The sequence below is a fragment of the Catharus ustulatus genome, chromosome 3 (genome assembly GCF_009819885.2).
Source record: "Catharus ustulatus isolate bCatUst1 chromosome 3, bCatUst1.pri.v2, whole genome shotgun sequence".
NCBI lineage: Eukaryota > Metazoa > Chordata > Aves > Passeriformes > Turdidae > Catharus > Catharus ustulatus.
The window spans coordinates 83,118,707-83,135,175 of record NC_046223.1 but is presented as its reverse complement, the minus strand read 5'-3'; the positions used below and the strand labels follow the sequence as shown (position 1 = coordinate 83,135,175).

Sequence of the window (16,469 nt, the reverse complement as noted above, 5' to 3'; positions counted from 1 at the left end):
TGAAAAGGAAATGCAGGATTGTTCCAAATCAGAACAGAGTAAGAGTTTACAAGCCTCAACCAAGTAAGTTAAATAGACAAATAAGAGTTCAGTCCCTCCCCTGCAAGACAACTGTGTAAGGAAGCTACTAGAGCACTGTGCTAACCAATGCAAGAGCTGAACTTCCCCATCTACAGAAATCTGACCATAAAACAACATCGGAAAGCAGAACAAAGCCACTAGTTTCTGCTTCTACAACAATTACTCATAAGAACATTAGATAATTTGAATGTTTTTGGCTTTGGCTATGAGGCAATTCCATTCCAAAAAGAGTTTGGTATTAGTTTCTGAGGTTATAATTTATCATTTATTCTTTTCTCTTCCAGCTTGCCCTGTCTACATAAACATGTACCTTGATCTGGCTTGTAACAATCACCCCATCAGCAGTGCATACTCTCTCCTCCTTCCTCCCCAAAAGTCTGCCTCCAGGCTGGCTGTATCTCACCTTGATGCCAGCAAGCCTACCCTTTATCAAAGTCCAGCATCTTTCAGATATTGCCTTGGAACTTCCCTGCCTATGTAAACTCAACGAACCTAAACACAATCTTCCACTGAGCACGTGCTCTCCAGGTTCTTTAGACTCCCAATAATGCAGTTGTAGCTCTCAGGGGCTACCTCTTCACTCCAGACTTACTTCAAATACCTCCTCCTTCCAAAATAAATCTCAGACTCTTGTGAGGACAAATACCTGCTGCAGTTTGAGAGGTCACAATCAATCTTTGAACCACACAACAGTACCTCACACCAAGACAAACTTTTATATTCAATTTCCTCCTCTCTGCCTATTCACAGGCATATTGTACTACCTGAAGTTTTAAGTGTTTTGCAGAATCTATCAATCACATGAAGGGTCTGCAGAGAGACAGGGTAAATAACTGAGTACTAGCAAATTTCTCTTGAAGCATCCTCCAATTTCTCAACCTGAGAGTTTAATTAGTCCTAGAATTATCTCATTATCTCCTTATAAATACAACAGTGCACCACCTGCTATATTATCAAATACCTCTTGTGAAACAAAGTGAAAATCTACTGCCCATACACACTGCTGGATCTTATTCCAGCATGCTTCCATATGGTTTGCACCCCTCCTTAACCAACATATCAAGGAAAGATATTTGGCTTTAAGTCTTCTACAAAAATCACCCTGGCTCATTAGCAGTGTTACATCAGTTATACTGCACTTGTGTCATGCTGCACTTAATTATTTATATGTATGGCTTTTCCTCCTGAGAGGTTCAGGTTCAGCTCTCTTGGAAACAGGAAATAAAAGCCAACCATCAGATGGCCTTGTACTGGATCTAAAAGGGTGCAACTACAGCAGCTCTCTCTGTAAGTACTAAAAATGGGGGGAAACTGTAATTACATTGCGTTAAAAAAAAGATTGATCTTGCTTTAAGCAATTCCTTTAAGTTTCATGAACTATGAATATTTTTTACATAAAAGTTCCCAGAACTCAGAGCTTCACTGCCTCTGGGGGAGAACACTGTGCACTACCTTAAATGTTTACATTGGAGTTCTCTTAAGGAGAGTAGTAGAACTGAAAGGCAACATTCAGGCCAGCTGCAAAAGCTCAGTGTTAATGAACAGTCAGTGAGGTTTTAATTACAGTCTTTAAGACTGCAAATTAATTAGCAATCAATCTATTTTATGAACAAAGTCTGAGACCTTTCTGACACCTGTGATCCAACCAGTCAGAAGAATAAAAGTTCCCTTTTTACTCAGGAATTACATACCTGGAAAAACAGAAGATAGGCTACACAAACTTTCTAGAAAAAACATACTATGGAAAGCATCTTTTTAGGTTCACATGCAAAGCCAGAACACCAAACAAAGGGGGACAGGACCCATGGTCCAAGAATTCTGCCTGCTTTCTTCCCCACTGCAGCTACCACAGCTTTTTAAAGCATCTTCACTATAGGAAAAGTACTAATCATCAAGCATGAAATCTTCTCCTTGTCCAAAGTCATAAGAAGCTCAATATTGAACCTCATTCATACAGAATTCACTCACTTTGAATACCAAATAATCTGTCTCAGGCAATAATACGAGTTCAGCAAAGTACAGGAAAGATAAGCAATCACAGCTTTAATGATCTTTTCCTTTCATCCACAGAACCCACTTCCAACCCTCTTTCCACACAAATCCTGCTCCACAACTTGCTCAACAGAAACATGCATTTTTCTGCTCAAATACAAGAATTACGCATTTCTGCTTAAGTTGATGTGAAACACCAAGTAATTCTGGAGCTAAATGTGCCACTTCTGTTTTAATTTACTGGAAGTAAGAGCTGAGCCACAAATCATTATTGTAGTGCCTTTTTTGCATAGCTCTTAATAGTTTAAGATATGCAAAATTCTATTTGCAGTTGGTGGACACCAAATAGTGGTTGTAAGGTTGAAACATAACAGCAGTTGTCTTGGAGAAATGCTATTTTCCACCCTATTGTAATATGGCATCTTAAATGCCAAATTCTAGGGGAAGAAAAGACATGGAAAAACCCTGCTAGCTTTTGACCAATAACTTTGCATGAAAAGGAACTTTTATCCTGCATGGTGAGTCTCAGACCTCATTCTATAAGACATTTCCTTCAGCACTTCAAACCCGGACGCCTTAACCAAAATACACATTAATTTAGAGACGAAACTGCAACCACCAGCCAATCTTCTGCCAAGTCTTCAAAGCATTTATTCAATTTCCTCTAAGGGAATTGTTCTCCCCACCAATGCAAGCATTAAAGTGACAGTTCTCTTGCATCTCAGCTCTGGCTGCAAACAACAAAGCAATTAAAGGCATTATAGAGTTGCACGATTATTGCTTAGAAGGAGGACAGTCAATAAAATCTACTTAAATGACTACTGTCAATTGGCTATTGACATTAGGCACATCCACAATCTGACACCAGGATGCCAGCTGTGGCCTGTGATTATGCTTCCATGGAAGTGACCAACCCCTAACATTACCTGTTGGTTGTATCAATTCATAACTCATCCCTTGGGTGCTCTCTGGAATATCAGTGACAGGATCAACTGCAGCTTTTAGGCAGAGAGTACAGCTACACTAGAAACACAAGGATTTCACTTCCGCCACAACAGCACCAGGCCATTTACTGTAATCTCTGCACTACAGCAATTTCTAATCCCAATCAGCCTTTACATGCTGGGCTGATCTTACACTCCAAACAATCTGGCAGAAAGTGGTAATCAGCTGAGGGATGGTACCTGAGCTCTTTCAGTTGCCATGCTGCAGTCTGAGAAGAATTCTACCCCCAAATTATCTCCCTAACCCAGAAAACCATTTGTTTTTAATAAACTTGTAGAAATGAAACTGTCGCTAGACTATCAACTCTGCCCAGAACAGCAATTTAGAATCCACTAAAAAGCTGAACAAGACTGAAAATAAATTGCAAGAAACCTGATGTTCCAGCTCCAGTACTTAGCTGTTACATTTTGGGAATACATTAAGAAAAAAAAAATTGGGTGGGGATGAGACAACATGCAACCTTCAGTGACATGGTAATTAGCTACAGCCTTTGTGCTGGAAAGATATCAATTGAGTAGCCAGCCTCAGAAGCTGACAGATCTGACTCAATATCCAGAGCATGGACCATGCTTTTACTACTCCCTCAACAAGGTTATTCTCAGAGTCCAGTTTTTTCATCAGTGGATGCCACAATAATTACACAACCCGAAATTTTTAACGAGGAATGAAATGACCACAAGCATGTAGGCAGCCCTGTTGAAAACATGAACATACGTGTGGGAAAAAGAAGCCAAGTGTAATGCAAACCTCTGTACAAGCCAGTGCAATAGTATGACCTCCTGGAAGCACACTGAAGCAGCTCCAACCAAGCAACAAGTACTTTCTTACATGGCTGCTATCATTTCAATCCATTGCCTTTTATCTGTGTATCAGCCATAAAGCAGGAGAGTTCATAAAAACAGATGGCTGCCTTGTGAATGTTGTGCCTTAAAAGAGTCTTTTTAACAAAATTACGGATATCCTTCACAGTTAGACACAGCTTTATTCTTTTCTTGCTGAGAAAAACAAACAAAAAAAGGTAAATTATGAAACTGCAATTCCTTTATGTGCATTCCTTTGTACTACATCAGTTAAATGATAATCCTTTTCTTCTGCCAGACAGACAGGTGAGTTTAAGTCACAAAAATCTTGTAAAAACTGAAGTCTTCTTCCAATAGACTTGACTCTTCAACATGAGCCAGCAGCCTTTCACATACTGCAGATTTCTTGATGATGCAAAAAAAACCCCAAAATGCTTAAATTCAATGGAACATCCACCTGAGTGATAGAAGGTGCAGTAAGGACTACTAATGTTTAAAAAAACCTGACAGGACTAAGTTGCTATCAACAGTTTGAAGTCAACAATGCCTCTGGATGATGCATTTGCCACTGGCAGTAGAAGTCTCCTATCAAGCTACTGATGAGTGAGGAACTTGGAATCCATCACTCAGGCTCACATCCAGGCAGCACAGCTTTGTGCAGAGTCAGATCTCCAGACTGGAACACCCAGAAGTGTCAATTTAACTCTTAAGCATGATATGGAGTATGATATTTGAAAGGTAGTTTCTCATAATACTGTCTAAGCAATTTCCAGCTGTCTGATGAACAAGAAGTAGTTCTTTAAACTCATATATTACAAATATAGCAAACCTTGACTTAACATTCTTGCCATTCACCAACAACAAAGCAATCAGAAGTTTAAATAAACTTAGCAAAACCAGAAAAACTTGAATGTAGAGTCTTTCATGGTCATTTCATATGAAATGAAAGATCTGAAAGTTGCAAGTAAGGCTCACGTATGAAAATACCACTGTTTCACTTGCCAGCAACAAAACATCACTCATGATAAAATGTACATATTTTCAAAACGCTGGCACACTAAATATGCTCAGCTGCCTCTAGCTTGCTGTCCCTTAGCAGAATGTACACTCTCCTATAAATACATTTAGATTAATCTATAAAACTTAGATTAGGAGCTACAGGCACAATAAACATACTATAGATTCCAGAGTCTGCAAAAGGATCCAAACCCAAGTCTCCATTTGAAAAGGCTGGATTTGAAAACTCCAGGGCTGCTAAAGGACTGATGTAATGATAAGTTAAAGTTTTCATCTATATTCGGCCTATATGTAATGAGAAACAGCAGCCTTTAGAGGCAGGAAACAGGCCAGCTGGCTTGCCCCTTCCATACAAGTCCAACACTCCCTGAAGCAAGAAATGAAAGGAGGAGTCTTGTGAAAAGCAGTTTGAACTCTCACTGAAGTGCATCTAGGTTGGCCCTTCAATTTTATAAGACATGCCCCTCCTAGTTCTGTCCTGCACTGTGGCAGGATCACCAAACACTGCCTTACTCCAAACTTGTAAACTTGCATACATTTAAACAATGTGGGCGACAAGTCAGCATGTTTTATTCATGCTTCAAGCAGTCATGTCTTTCTCTCACTTCTGTGGAGGGCCATTTTAGCACATTCTGGAAAGTATCACAGTGATTTAAGATATATAACAAAACTATGCCAGAGGCACCAGGAGCCTTCCAGGCTCTGCAGGCTAACCCCTGACCATCTGCTATGGAAGCACCCGCTGTCACCATGTCACCTGTGCTTGTGCCAAGCCAAAAGCCAGTTTGCACTGTATTGTCAGCAGTCAAGCCACAGCCTCGTATCACTTATTAGGACAGAAAAGTTTAAGACGCTCTCTTGAAAATACCTGTATTTTGGTCCTTTAATTGTATGGTAGCTCAAGTGGACACCAAACTCTCCAATCGACCCTTACCAGTGTTTTGCATCTCAGCCATAACCCAGTCTCCTAAACACCTAAAAACAATGAGCAAAGAATGCTGTTTTCTTTTACATTCCTTTTTTGAGTCAGTAAAGCAACCTCAAAGCATATGGCTCAACTGTTTTGTCAGAACTCTGCAGCCCAATCGCAACATAGGAGTTCCTGCCAATTTGTTTTTCACCTGTGGTAATGTTGCATATTGGCTTATGACCAAAAGGAGTTGATTGCCACAAGTCAGATCCAAGCTGCAGACACGTCCTGTCAGCAACCTGCAGCTCTCAGTGCACGTGAGAGGCAGGGTTTGGTGGTCTTCAAGCATGATCATGTTTATCTACTCACAAAATGCCCTCTTACAAAAAACACCATAACACATCTGAGAGTTAGCAAAGGTAACCAACTGACGTGCTGCCTCTGATCAGATGGCCAGAGTAAAAATTACATTAAGACACAACATTAGCATAACATCAGGACTAGCATTCAATCCCTTTCACTAAACTAAGATACAGATATAATCTACAACCAAGCATGAGATCACATTATCTCAGGCAGAAAAGAGAAACAGAAAGGTGCTTAGAGTTGGCTGGTCCAGAAGTCAGTGGTAATATTGTGTACTGTCATTTCCTGTGCCTATAACTAAGCTGTGAGCCTCAGATGCCCAGTGAATGTCCCATTTGCCAGCAGCCTAGAAAATACTGTTCTGGTATTCCACCTACATTCATTTCAAGGCTGATGTCCAATATCACTTGCGATGTTAGTGCAGATGGATAGTATAGTATATTCCCTCTCTTAGAACTACAAGTCTCAACTGCTTTAATAATGTGTTTCACAACCTGAACAGAAGACTTTATGAGCACCAACAAAACTTGTTTTGTATTGATTTTGAGTATTTTCAGCCAGCGCTGAAGCAAACATGATGAAAATAGCAAGGTTAAAATCATTAAAAACTGTTTTAAGGGTCTAGCATATGGTTTGCAAGATTCCAGAAAAAGCAGACTTTATCATACTCTGCAAAGTGACAAACAAGCCTCTGCCAAGCACTCCAATTGCCTTCCAGCAATTGCCAACATCTGGTTTATTCAGGTTAATTTAAGCCACCAGCTTCTCATCCAAGCAAAATTTTGGACAGAAGGAAAATCAAGCAGCCGTGCTGAGTCTGATGGGGTGGGATACTCTAGTATCAGCTTACCAGTGAGGCTTCACACTGCAATCTTGCTGATACTGCTGACTCAGAGGAACAAAAGTACTGCTGCAAACCCTGCGCTACAGATCACTGCCTGCAACGCTACCAGGAAGGCTTCTTCTATCTTCTCATTTAGCCCAATTTGAGGGTTCAGTCCTGTGCCAGATGACCCATCCTTTTCTTTATATGTCCTGCAATGAGATTCAGATCCTTTGCTTTACTCCTTGCTTTTTTATTTTCACGGTATTTGAAACTCCTCTCTCCAAACCAGCCAGAATACGATTCCTAATCTGCATGCCTTGCTTGGAGATGCAAGGCTTACCACTTTTTGGTGAGACTCCTGTATTTACCCAAGGCACACAACAGAACTTGTGCTTTTCCACCCTTACCAGTATCCCAATCTGCGCTCCTAAAAAGGAACAGGGCATGGCAACTTAAGGATACAGTTTGGTACTGTTTGCTATAGTAAGGCTAAGGGATTTTTCCCCAATTTTTCCCCATCCTCAGAAATACTGGAGACAGCCCTTCAGCAACACTGTATGCCCACAGCTCACTGAGGAAGGTGTATCCCTTTGTTTTCTTTGGCGGCAGGGAGTGAACTCGATGCACCTGGCAAGGTTTTGGTGGCACTGGGAAATGCTGCAGCTGTGACTTTTGAGAACAGGGGTCTCCTCCAGAGGTTGCAGAGGATATCTGCTCCAGCATCATGGACTGCATCCTGTACCTCCTGCTCCATCCCTAATCTTGGTGTTCTCTCCACCACTTCTTTTTCCCACTTCCTCTGTCTGTCCAGTATTTTCTGTTTTTTCTTAAGTTTCTTTACCTTGAGGTGCCACAAACTTGGTGGATGGGCTCAGCTGTGTATTGGCACACAGCATGTCCTGTTCTCTCACAGAGGCCAGCCCTGAAGCGAACAACTTGTCAGGAACACCCAGCACTGGGGGAAGGTAAGCAGGGCAGGAAGAGCAAAGTAGTCTCAAGAATCTTGAGCAGCAGTAGAAAAATACTAAAAGCAGTGTGCCCTTACTACACTATCATTTCTTCAAAAATGGGAGCTGCAAGAGGAGGAATTTCTCTTTGGCGACAAATCTCTCAGTCCAGCAAGAAACAGAGAACATGGGCAGTCTTCAAAATGCTTTATGCCCTTCAAAGATATGCTGTCATCTACTTTTAAGCAAGGATCCTTCACATGGCAGAGACACAGAAGCATGGACTGACCATACCTAGAGAGAGCATTTTCTCGGAGACTTCACAGAATTCCTCACTTGTGTGACAGGACCGTGTAAGGCATGCACAGAAGATAAAGGGTTTAAGAGTGAGGCTGTGAAATCAGAGACACAGATGAAATCAAAACACAGAAAATCAATCAAACCTGGAGATTTCTGTTGTAATTTAGAAGATGTTCAATTGTTGCCAAGATCTAAGTGAGCAACACTATGAGACTGTTATGAAACATACTCAACTACTAAATAGAAGTGATTAAAACCATGCTCTGGTCGCTGTCATCCTGACCATCTCACCAATAGATACTTCATTATGAAAGTCCACAATAGAAGTCAGTACAAGGGAAAGACTTGACTTGTCCCAGAATTTGTCATCCATGACCTTGACAAACCATGTTTAACAGCAGGATCTTGCTTACTCTTGAAAAAGACTAAGAATACCTGCCCTCAGGACTAGTCAATCTTTATCAAGTTACACTGCTTACATGAAAAAAAGTTTAATATTACAGTGCCTACTCATTTTCCTGTTCTCTCATCTTCGCTCTTCCTTTCCTTAGGCATTGCACCACAAGACAACTTACACACAGAACAGCTGAAATGCACAGGATCAAGTGATCCTGCCAGTATTTCAACATTTGAGTCTTAAAATGAATTCAAATTTCTACCCTGATTCAAACATATTTTGAAGAATTGGCCAACTCTTAGCTTGATTAGAAGGGCAGTCTTTCAGTATGGGAATGGGGGGAATTGTAAGTTAATGCCACTTAAATACTCAAGAATAACTACTCTAAAAAGTGTTCTTACTACCTTTCCTTACCCACGACAGACATTTATTTCTACTCCTATTCAGAGATCTCCATGCCTCCAAATGAAGTGTGTCCTCCACACCCTTTTGGGAAAGAACAAGCCCACAGAAACAGCCACTCAACATAAAAACTGATGATGAGTCCTTACACACAGTAAATGTGCTAATCCAACATCAAATAAAGAAGAAAATAAGTGCTTGCTTGGATATTTTTTTCTTTTTGGATGTTAGAGCAATTCATTGGGATGACAGAGGAGTTTACAGTGTAAAGCCCGCACAAGCTATGACAACAAAAACCGAGACAAAGTATTCCAGCTGATATTCAATGGTAACATATAAACACATAGAAACTGCAACAAATTACTACAATACAAGATACAGTGAGACATAAAAGCAGTTTCATTAGTATAGTGTGAGCATTAAGCCCAGAGTGTAGGGGGACTCTGTTCTTGGCAATTTTCTTGAAGGTACTGCCACAGCTGTAGAGGCTGAGTGTCACCTGGACTGCAGAGCAATGCAGTACATCTGCACTACTCCCGCCAGGAAAGGGCCACAAGTGCCAGCAGTCTTGGAACACTCCCCAAACCACTTCAGCACCAAACAACTTCTGAAATACACACATCCCAGTTAACCTCATCCTTTAACCCACTGAGTCAACAGACACTGAAGTCTAGGGGCTCAAGGTAGCTCCACCGACCCCCAACTTCTCCCAAAAAGCAGGGACAGACATATTCCTCAGGAGTAAGACAGGTTTCTAAGACTAACCTGTGGGATCCAGCAACATCATCTTTACTGAGTCTAGACAAAAATGTTTCACATTGCTTTTGGTCAACAGAGACTTCTGTTTCAACACTAAAGACCACAGTGATTCAAACCTGTTAGGTCAACACCAGAGACTGCAGAAGAGAGGTAGAACACTGCAGGAAAGAAGTGTCTGTACAAGCAAAATACTGACACCAGCCCTGCAGTTCAGTTACCACCATGAATTAAACTATACATTTATTCCTAGAGCCTCTGCTTGCTTGCCAGGTACAAATACACAAAATTAGACTTGGGAGGAAAATAAGTTATGGAAGATAAACGGGTCATCTCCACAGCCATAGAAAATCAAATCCTGATATTCATCTGCTTTGTTTTGACTTTTCACAAACATCTCTCAGCTCTTGATCAGGCTTCTGGGAAGGTCCTCTACCTTATGAAAATTATTTTGAAGAAGTAAGGAGACACATGTGGTCTTTTCAGAATACTCACTGCAGAACTTCCTCCTGCTGCAAAGCAATTGACTCAGCAAAGTAAGTCAAGGAAAATCCCAGCCATTTCTGTCATTTTCACAAACAGGAACTTGTTACAAGCACCTGCAGATGCAACAATCTCACTAGTTTTCAATTCACTTCCCTAAATGAAAGCTTGATAGTCTGTTTCTGAGTGAGATCCTATAAAAAGAGCTGAGTTGAGACCTACCTACTTTTCCCTCATCTGTCATGTGTTTTCACACTTGAAAGTCATGTTATTTCCCTTCTCCAAGCATCTCCCCATTGATACCATCAGAGACATTCCCATTTGAAGGTGGAAGCAATCTTTTACTTGGCCCACAAAATTAAACCCTGGGTGAAGCCTTAACACATCTTTCAGAACAATTCTAAGAGTCAAACTCCCATGCTGTGCACAAGTATTGCCTTCCCACTTGAATTATCAGTTTATATATCTTAATGCGACCCATATGCCTCATTCACTCACTCTGCAAAGGCCCTTCTCACTGCATCAAAATAAAGTTGCTAATCCCCCACTTCTTCACAGAAATAATAATTTAGATAACGAACATGGGTTAGCTGAGGGATAGGAATCCATATCATTGTGGTCATTTTTAGACTACTTTTGGATGACATCAGTTTTGTAAGCCAAAATGGTCAGAGCTCAACTGTCCCAAACCATCAGAGCATCCTAGATTTACATTCCTTTTCCCACCACAGGGACTTGAGAAGCTAATTTAATGCCATCTGGCACTACTTCCAGCAGTTGAAAATTCACTAGTAGGAGATCTGGAGTTCAAGAAAATGGTAAATGCTGTTAATGACACAAGATAGCAGCTGAATGATACTTTAGCTCTCCTTCACATGACCAGCCTGTCCAGCACTGAGGGCCCATGCCAAAAGACAGCAGCATCTATATTACAGCCTGTATTTGAAAGCTATACCAAGTATAGAAAACCACACAAAAGTAAACATTTAGCAGCTCAGCTTTTCTACACTGGAGACATTAATTCTGTTATTTTCTCCCTTCTTCACACACCACCTTTCATCTTGTCACCTAAGATCTCTGCATAACCCGCTGGAATTATTGTCTTCTGCAGAAAACATATAAAAGCAGGCATCATTGCGTCCTATCCTCACAGGACTACTTAACCCATGTTAAATAGTTGATCTCTCAATTTAATTTACAAAGCCCAGTTGTTAAGTAGGGCAGTGGAAGACAGGTTGTGTGACTTGACACCTGGCCACTAAGACACTAAATAAAATTATGGAGTTTCCCTAAGGACACAGATCCCCAGCATCAATACCAGAATTATAGTTCTTCATAAGGCATCACCCCAACCATCACTCTGTGAAATCTGAATTTTTAATCATCTAAATCCTTTATACTTTGTCATAAAACTTATTGTAAAGCACGTGGAAGTTTTACCTTTCGTCACATCTTCAAATGCTACTTATCCAACTTGAAATGCACCCAGCTAATTAAGCTCTGAACTGCTGTTTACAGTTTGTAAAATAGAAAAAAAAAAACAAAAAGAGCAGGCATTTGTCTTCCCAGGAAATGATAACTATTTTTCCTCTGTATGAAATTCTATGGAATTCTACTGGCTTCTGTCTCCAGTACACCCACTTTTTTGAGTAGTAATATTAGCACCAATATCCAAACACAAATCCTTTACACTCCTTACTATAACACAGGTAGAATACTTCTACCTCACTTGAATCCTGCCTATGCCAGATAGTACTTTTATTTTTATATGTATATACACACAGAAACACAGAGACACATAGACACAGCATGCTTTCAAATACATGATCTATGCTTTTTTTAAGCTAAAGCTTCTAATAACAGATACAGTCTGCATAGGACAGTTCAGACACAGCCTACAGATTAAAAAGTGTTGACGGCTACCAAACAACATAGAAGAGACATCAATAACCAAGATGATTTTTTTAGATATATAAGAAAACATGACAGAATACATGATATCAAGACGAATTATCTACTTAAACAACAGTTTAGACTCCAGTCAGTCTTCAGTCGATGCTGCTTACATCAGCATTTCTTGGACATACATGCAAGAGCATCTAGATATACTAAAAGTCCAGCCTGCTGTTTGTCACTTGGAGGGTAAGCTACAAAGTCATTAGAAGTGAAATCTGGAATTATTTTCCAGAAGTAATGCTACCTCCTTTTAACAAATACTGCATCATCAGAACTGCACTTACAAACACCTGCACCAGCATTACTTAGTAGTGGCCAGCAGCCAAGAGACTGCCTGGTATAAAACCCGCTGATCTCCACTTGAATGTATTTCTTACCCTGTCCAAAAAAACCATGGGAAACCCACTTAGTTTTAGATATTAACACCTGCTGTTGGTCTGCCAAGTTCAATGCTGGACAGAGACACTACTGGTAAACAAGGTCAATCAACATCACGCCACCAAATGTTTTCACCATTCTACTACTTGGTGTCTCCAAGCAGGGGCTGGCAGTGGAAATGAAATGGACAGGATGAAACACCACTAACTCATTGCTTTCCAATTAATGCCTTGCCTCAACCTTGTTTCATGCTTAACTAGCTAATGTCAGTCCAGAATACATCAGAAATCTGAGATAAAGCCAACAGCTATCTTTAATAAAACGATGCAAATTACCGGACAGCTCACAAAGTTGCTGTCAGATATCTGGAACCTGAACAACAGCCCTTAAACTCTCCAAAGGTTGTCCCAATCTACAGCACTGTTATCCCAGAGCCATTTAAACACACCGTCATCCCAAACCTCTTCAGAAGTGGAGGCACATTGCTGTGAAGATGGCCCCACTCATATTGGTTCTTGGCCAGCTCTGGGAATATCTTTTATATCATGTATATCTCATCCTATCTTAATCCTGACCGAAGTAGGCAGTGACAAGAGTGTGTCCATCTGCCCCGTGTCTGATTCTCTCCCCTCTTCCCAAGCCCCTGCTCCATAAGGCGCTCTTTCCACTGTCTTTCTGGATAAAAGGCGCGGGGTCACGAGCAAAAAAATGGCCGAAAGAGCAGTATTATGCAATAAGAGAAGAAATGCAATAATAACTCATCCTCTCCTGGAGATTTCCCATCACCCTCATGCTCTGCAAGCTGGATTAGAGCAAGCGTGACAGGCAGCCGGCTCAAAGGCCCACTCAAGTGCCCTGCGGGCAGGCTGCTCAGCCCCGGGCCTTCGCTGGGGAAACAAAAAGGGATGCTCACAGTCCAGGTGCTTTTTCTTGGGCCCCATCACTTCATGCGTGGTGGCTTTGCAGACGGCTCTGGCTACGGCCGATCCCGTAACGCTGTACTGAGCAGCTGCGATGCGATCTGTCAGCGTCTGACCCGACATCTTCGAACGGCGTGCTGGCTGCTGCCCGCTCTGCAGGGGCGAAACACACGGGAGGGGAGGCGGGGATGCCGGGTCTGCGGCCGGGGGGAGGCACGGCAGGGAGGCGCACAGGGCACACGGGCACTCGCGGCCCCGCCACACGCACAATGGTCCCTCGGGCAGCCCGGCCCCTCCCGAGGCGCAGCCCCCCCGCCCCGTTGTGTAAGCCTCTGCCTCGCTAGAAGCCGCCTGGGGCAGGAAGAAGGGTATTTTAGGCGTTGCGCGGAACGCACGAAGGGGAAATAATGACGGCAGCTGCAGCAGGCTGCACACGAACAGGGTGCGAGCCGCCGGGATGGGGGAAGGAAGGGCAGCCCTCCCGCACCTGCCTGGGCAGCGCCCGCCCCACGAGCCGACCCGCGGGGGAGCCTCCGCCGCGCCCCGGCCCCGCTGCGGCGCCCGCGCCGCCGCCTCCCCGATGGCAGATTATGGCACGGTTGCGCCATGTTCTGCCCTCCCGGTGCCTCCCCCACCGCCGCCACCCCCGGCCCCGACAGGGACCCCCCCCCCCCGCCGCGCCGGGAAGCGGGGTGCCGCTGGATGCGGCGGCGCCCAGCGCCATGCAGCATCCCGGCGCGGGGAACAGCGGGATGGACCGAGCGCCAGCGGCCGACCTGTCAGCGCGTCCTTCCCTCCCGTCCTCCTGCCGCCGCTCCGGGGAGGGCACTGCCGGCCCCCGCCGCCACCGCTGCCCGGCCCGGCCCGCTGGCGAGGCGCAGCCGCCCCCCCCGTCCCCCCGGCCCCGGTAGCCCCAGGTGCCGGGCGGGCCGTCCCCTCCCGCCGCCGCCGCCGGGGATGCGCTGGGCGTTCACGCCCGGGAGCCGACGCTGCTATTTCCAGCCGGCGGCTTAATCCTCCCGCAGCCTAATCCCCGCGCTACTGCCGCAGCAGCGCCGCCCCCAGCCCGGTGCAGAGGGCGGGACGGAGCGGAGCGAGCGGCGCTGCCGCCGCAGATCGCTGGCCCGGCGCAGTCAGGTGACCCCGCTCCCCGCCCGCACCCCGGCACGGCCCGAGCTGCTCCCGCGCGGGGCTGTCCCGGTGGGATCCGCGGCTGCATCCCCACCCCGATGCTTGCCCGGTCTGCGTCAGGGTCCTGTCGTGAGCGCTTAAAATAGTGCCTTGAGGGATCCCAGAACCGCACATAGACTAGATTTCTCCGGAATGTTATGATGCTATTATTATCAAAACATCTCAAATATGTCCCCAGAAGGGTTTTCTCTCTGTTATCTAAGGTACCCTAAGTGTCTTGGTTACAACCCAACCACACTCGGGAGGATATATTGCTAACAATTTTATTGTGCAATTGAAGCCTCCGGAGTGATCCGTGGAGTATTGGGAAAGGTGGTGTACATATATTACCATAAATTGGCTGAACTTAGTTTTGGAGTAAAGTGATTTAAGTGGGTGGGGTCTAAACGAAATGGCACTGGTAGCAATTAGTTCGAGCCGCCGGTAGAACAAATTTCAGAAGACGGTGTCAGCACATGTTATTAATCAGCTTGAGAAAACACTACGTACAGTCAGTATTGAGGAGTTGATAATTGGGTTGTGTTGCATACAAAGACATACGGCACCATTTTCATTTGTTATATCAGGAGCAGAACATAGACAAGGGATTGTGGTCTGTGACAGTATGAAACAGCAGGTTTTTTACCGCTTCGTTCTTTCTTATTTTCTTTTTTTTTGTTTGGTTGGTTTTTTGTTTGTTTATTTTTTACCTAAAACCACGGAGATTTTAAAGTCCTAGGTAGCCTGAAAGCTTGGGAATGACAGTTAAAATAATGTTCAAAAGTTCAAGGTATCTTTTCTGTGGGAAATCTCTTCCAAAATACTGGTAAAATGGTGCCTTGGACCACTGAAGACAGGTGTTCAGATTTGAACGTTTTCGATATTGGTTAAGTTTCCTTCCTTTTTGCAGAGCAGATAGAGATTTCTGAATTTCAAGACTCACAGGTTTTCTCAAATATAGTGTTTGACTATGGAGAGGGATTTAATTTCAAGAAAAGATGTAAAGTGTATATCACTGTTAGCAATCAGCATTAGGAGTCTGCAAACTTCAAATGCTCCCACAAGAGACACTCTCATATGTGCTTCTCACCACTATTCCATAACGAGTAGCAAATAAATAAACCTTGGAGTTGCACAGAAAAATAATACTGTGCTCTTTAGCATTACTATAGTCCACTGTTCAAGTATGGACAAATTTTAGTAATACTTAGAAATTGTTTCTGTTTCCACAGAAATGTTAACTTCAATGCCTGGGAATTTGTCAGTAATGACATGACATGTGGCAGCTAGAAGCATGTCTTGGCAGAGGCACACAAACAATTTTTCCTCTGTACTTCACAACCAGTTAGTGGGGTCATACTCCCAACTGATTTCAGAGGTAAGGAACAGTTGGGATCTATTGATATTTCATGTTCCATTACTGGCATTAAGAGTGACCCTGAACATTTCTTGGTAATACTGAAAGGAGTTTAGAACAGCTTGACTTTAAAAGAGAAACTACCTTTTTAACTGGTATATTACAGAAGAAAGAAACAAAACTACCCAAACTGTTTTGGAATTTGTTGGCTTCACACAGCAGAAATTTAGAATGGTTTTCATTCCTGCAAGCAGGATAGTTTTCAACTTTATGCTAGCAAAGTATTTAATTAGTGATGCAACTTTTATTAAATCTAGTGTACATCTTCAGTGTGAAGGTCTGGATACTTTCTGAACTAGTCTGTATTGTTATCAGTATTCACATCAGAACTGCTATACAAGATTCT

At 43.1% G+C, this 16,469-nt stretch overlaps 1 protein-coding gene across 9 annotated transcripts in view; it reads right to left on the bottom strand.

Annotated features, from left to right (window-relative positions):
• SNAP91 (synaptosome associated protein 91) overlaps positions 1 to 14,417 on the bottom strand; it is a 66,228-nt gene extending 51,811 nt beyond the window's left edge. For 8 of the 9 annotated variants that reach the window (XM_033056502.1, XM_033056504.1, XM_033056506.1 and 5 more), the window contains exons 1-2: positions 14,313 to 14,417; positions 13,530 to 13,689 (exon numbers count right to left, since the gene is read on the bottom strand). In XM_033056502.1, the coding sequence (XP_032912393.1) occupies positions 13,530 to 13,659 (130 nt within the window). In that variant the 5' untranslated portion in view covers positions 13,660 to 13,689; positions 14,313 to 14,417. The remainder of the gene's footprint in view (positions 1 to 13,529; positions 13,690 to 14,312) is intronic. The other variant, XM_033056503.1, reaches the window with a different exon arrangement.
• Between the last annotated feature and the right edge of the window lie 2,052 nt (positions 14,418 to 16,469).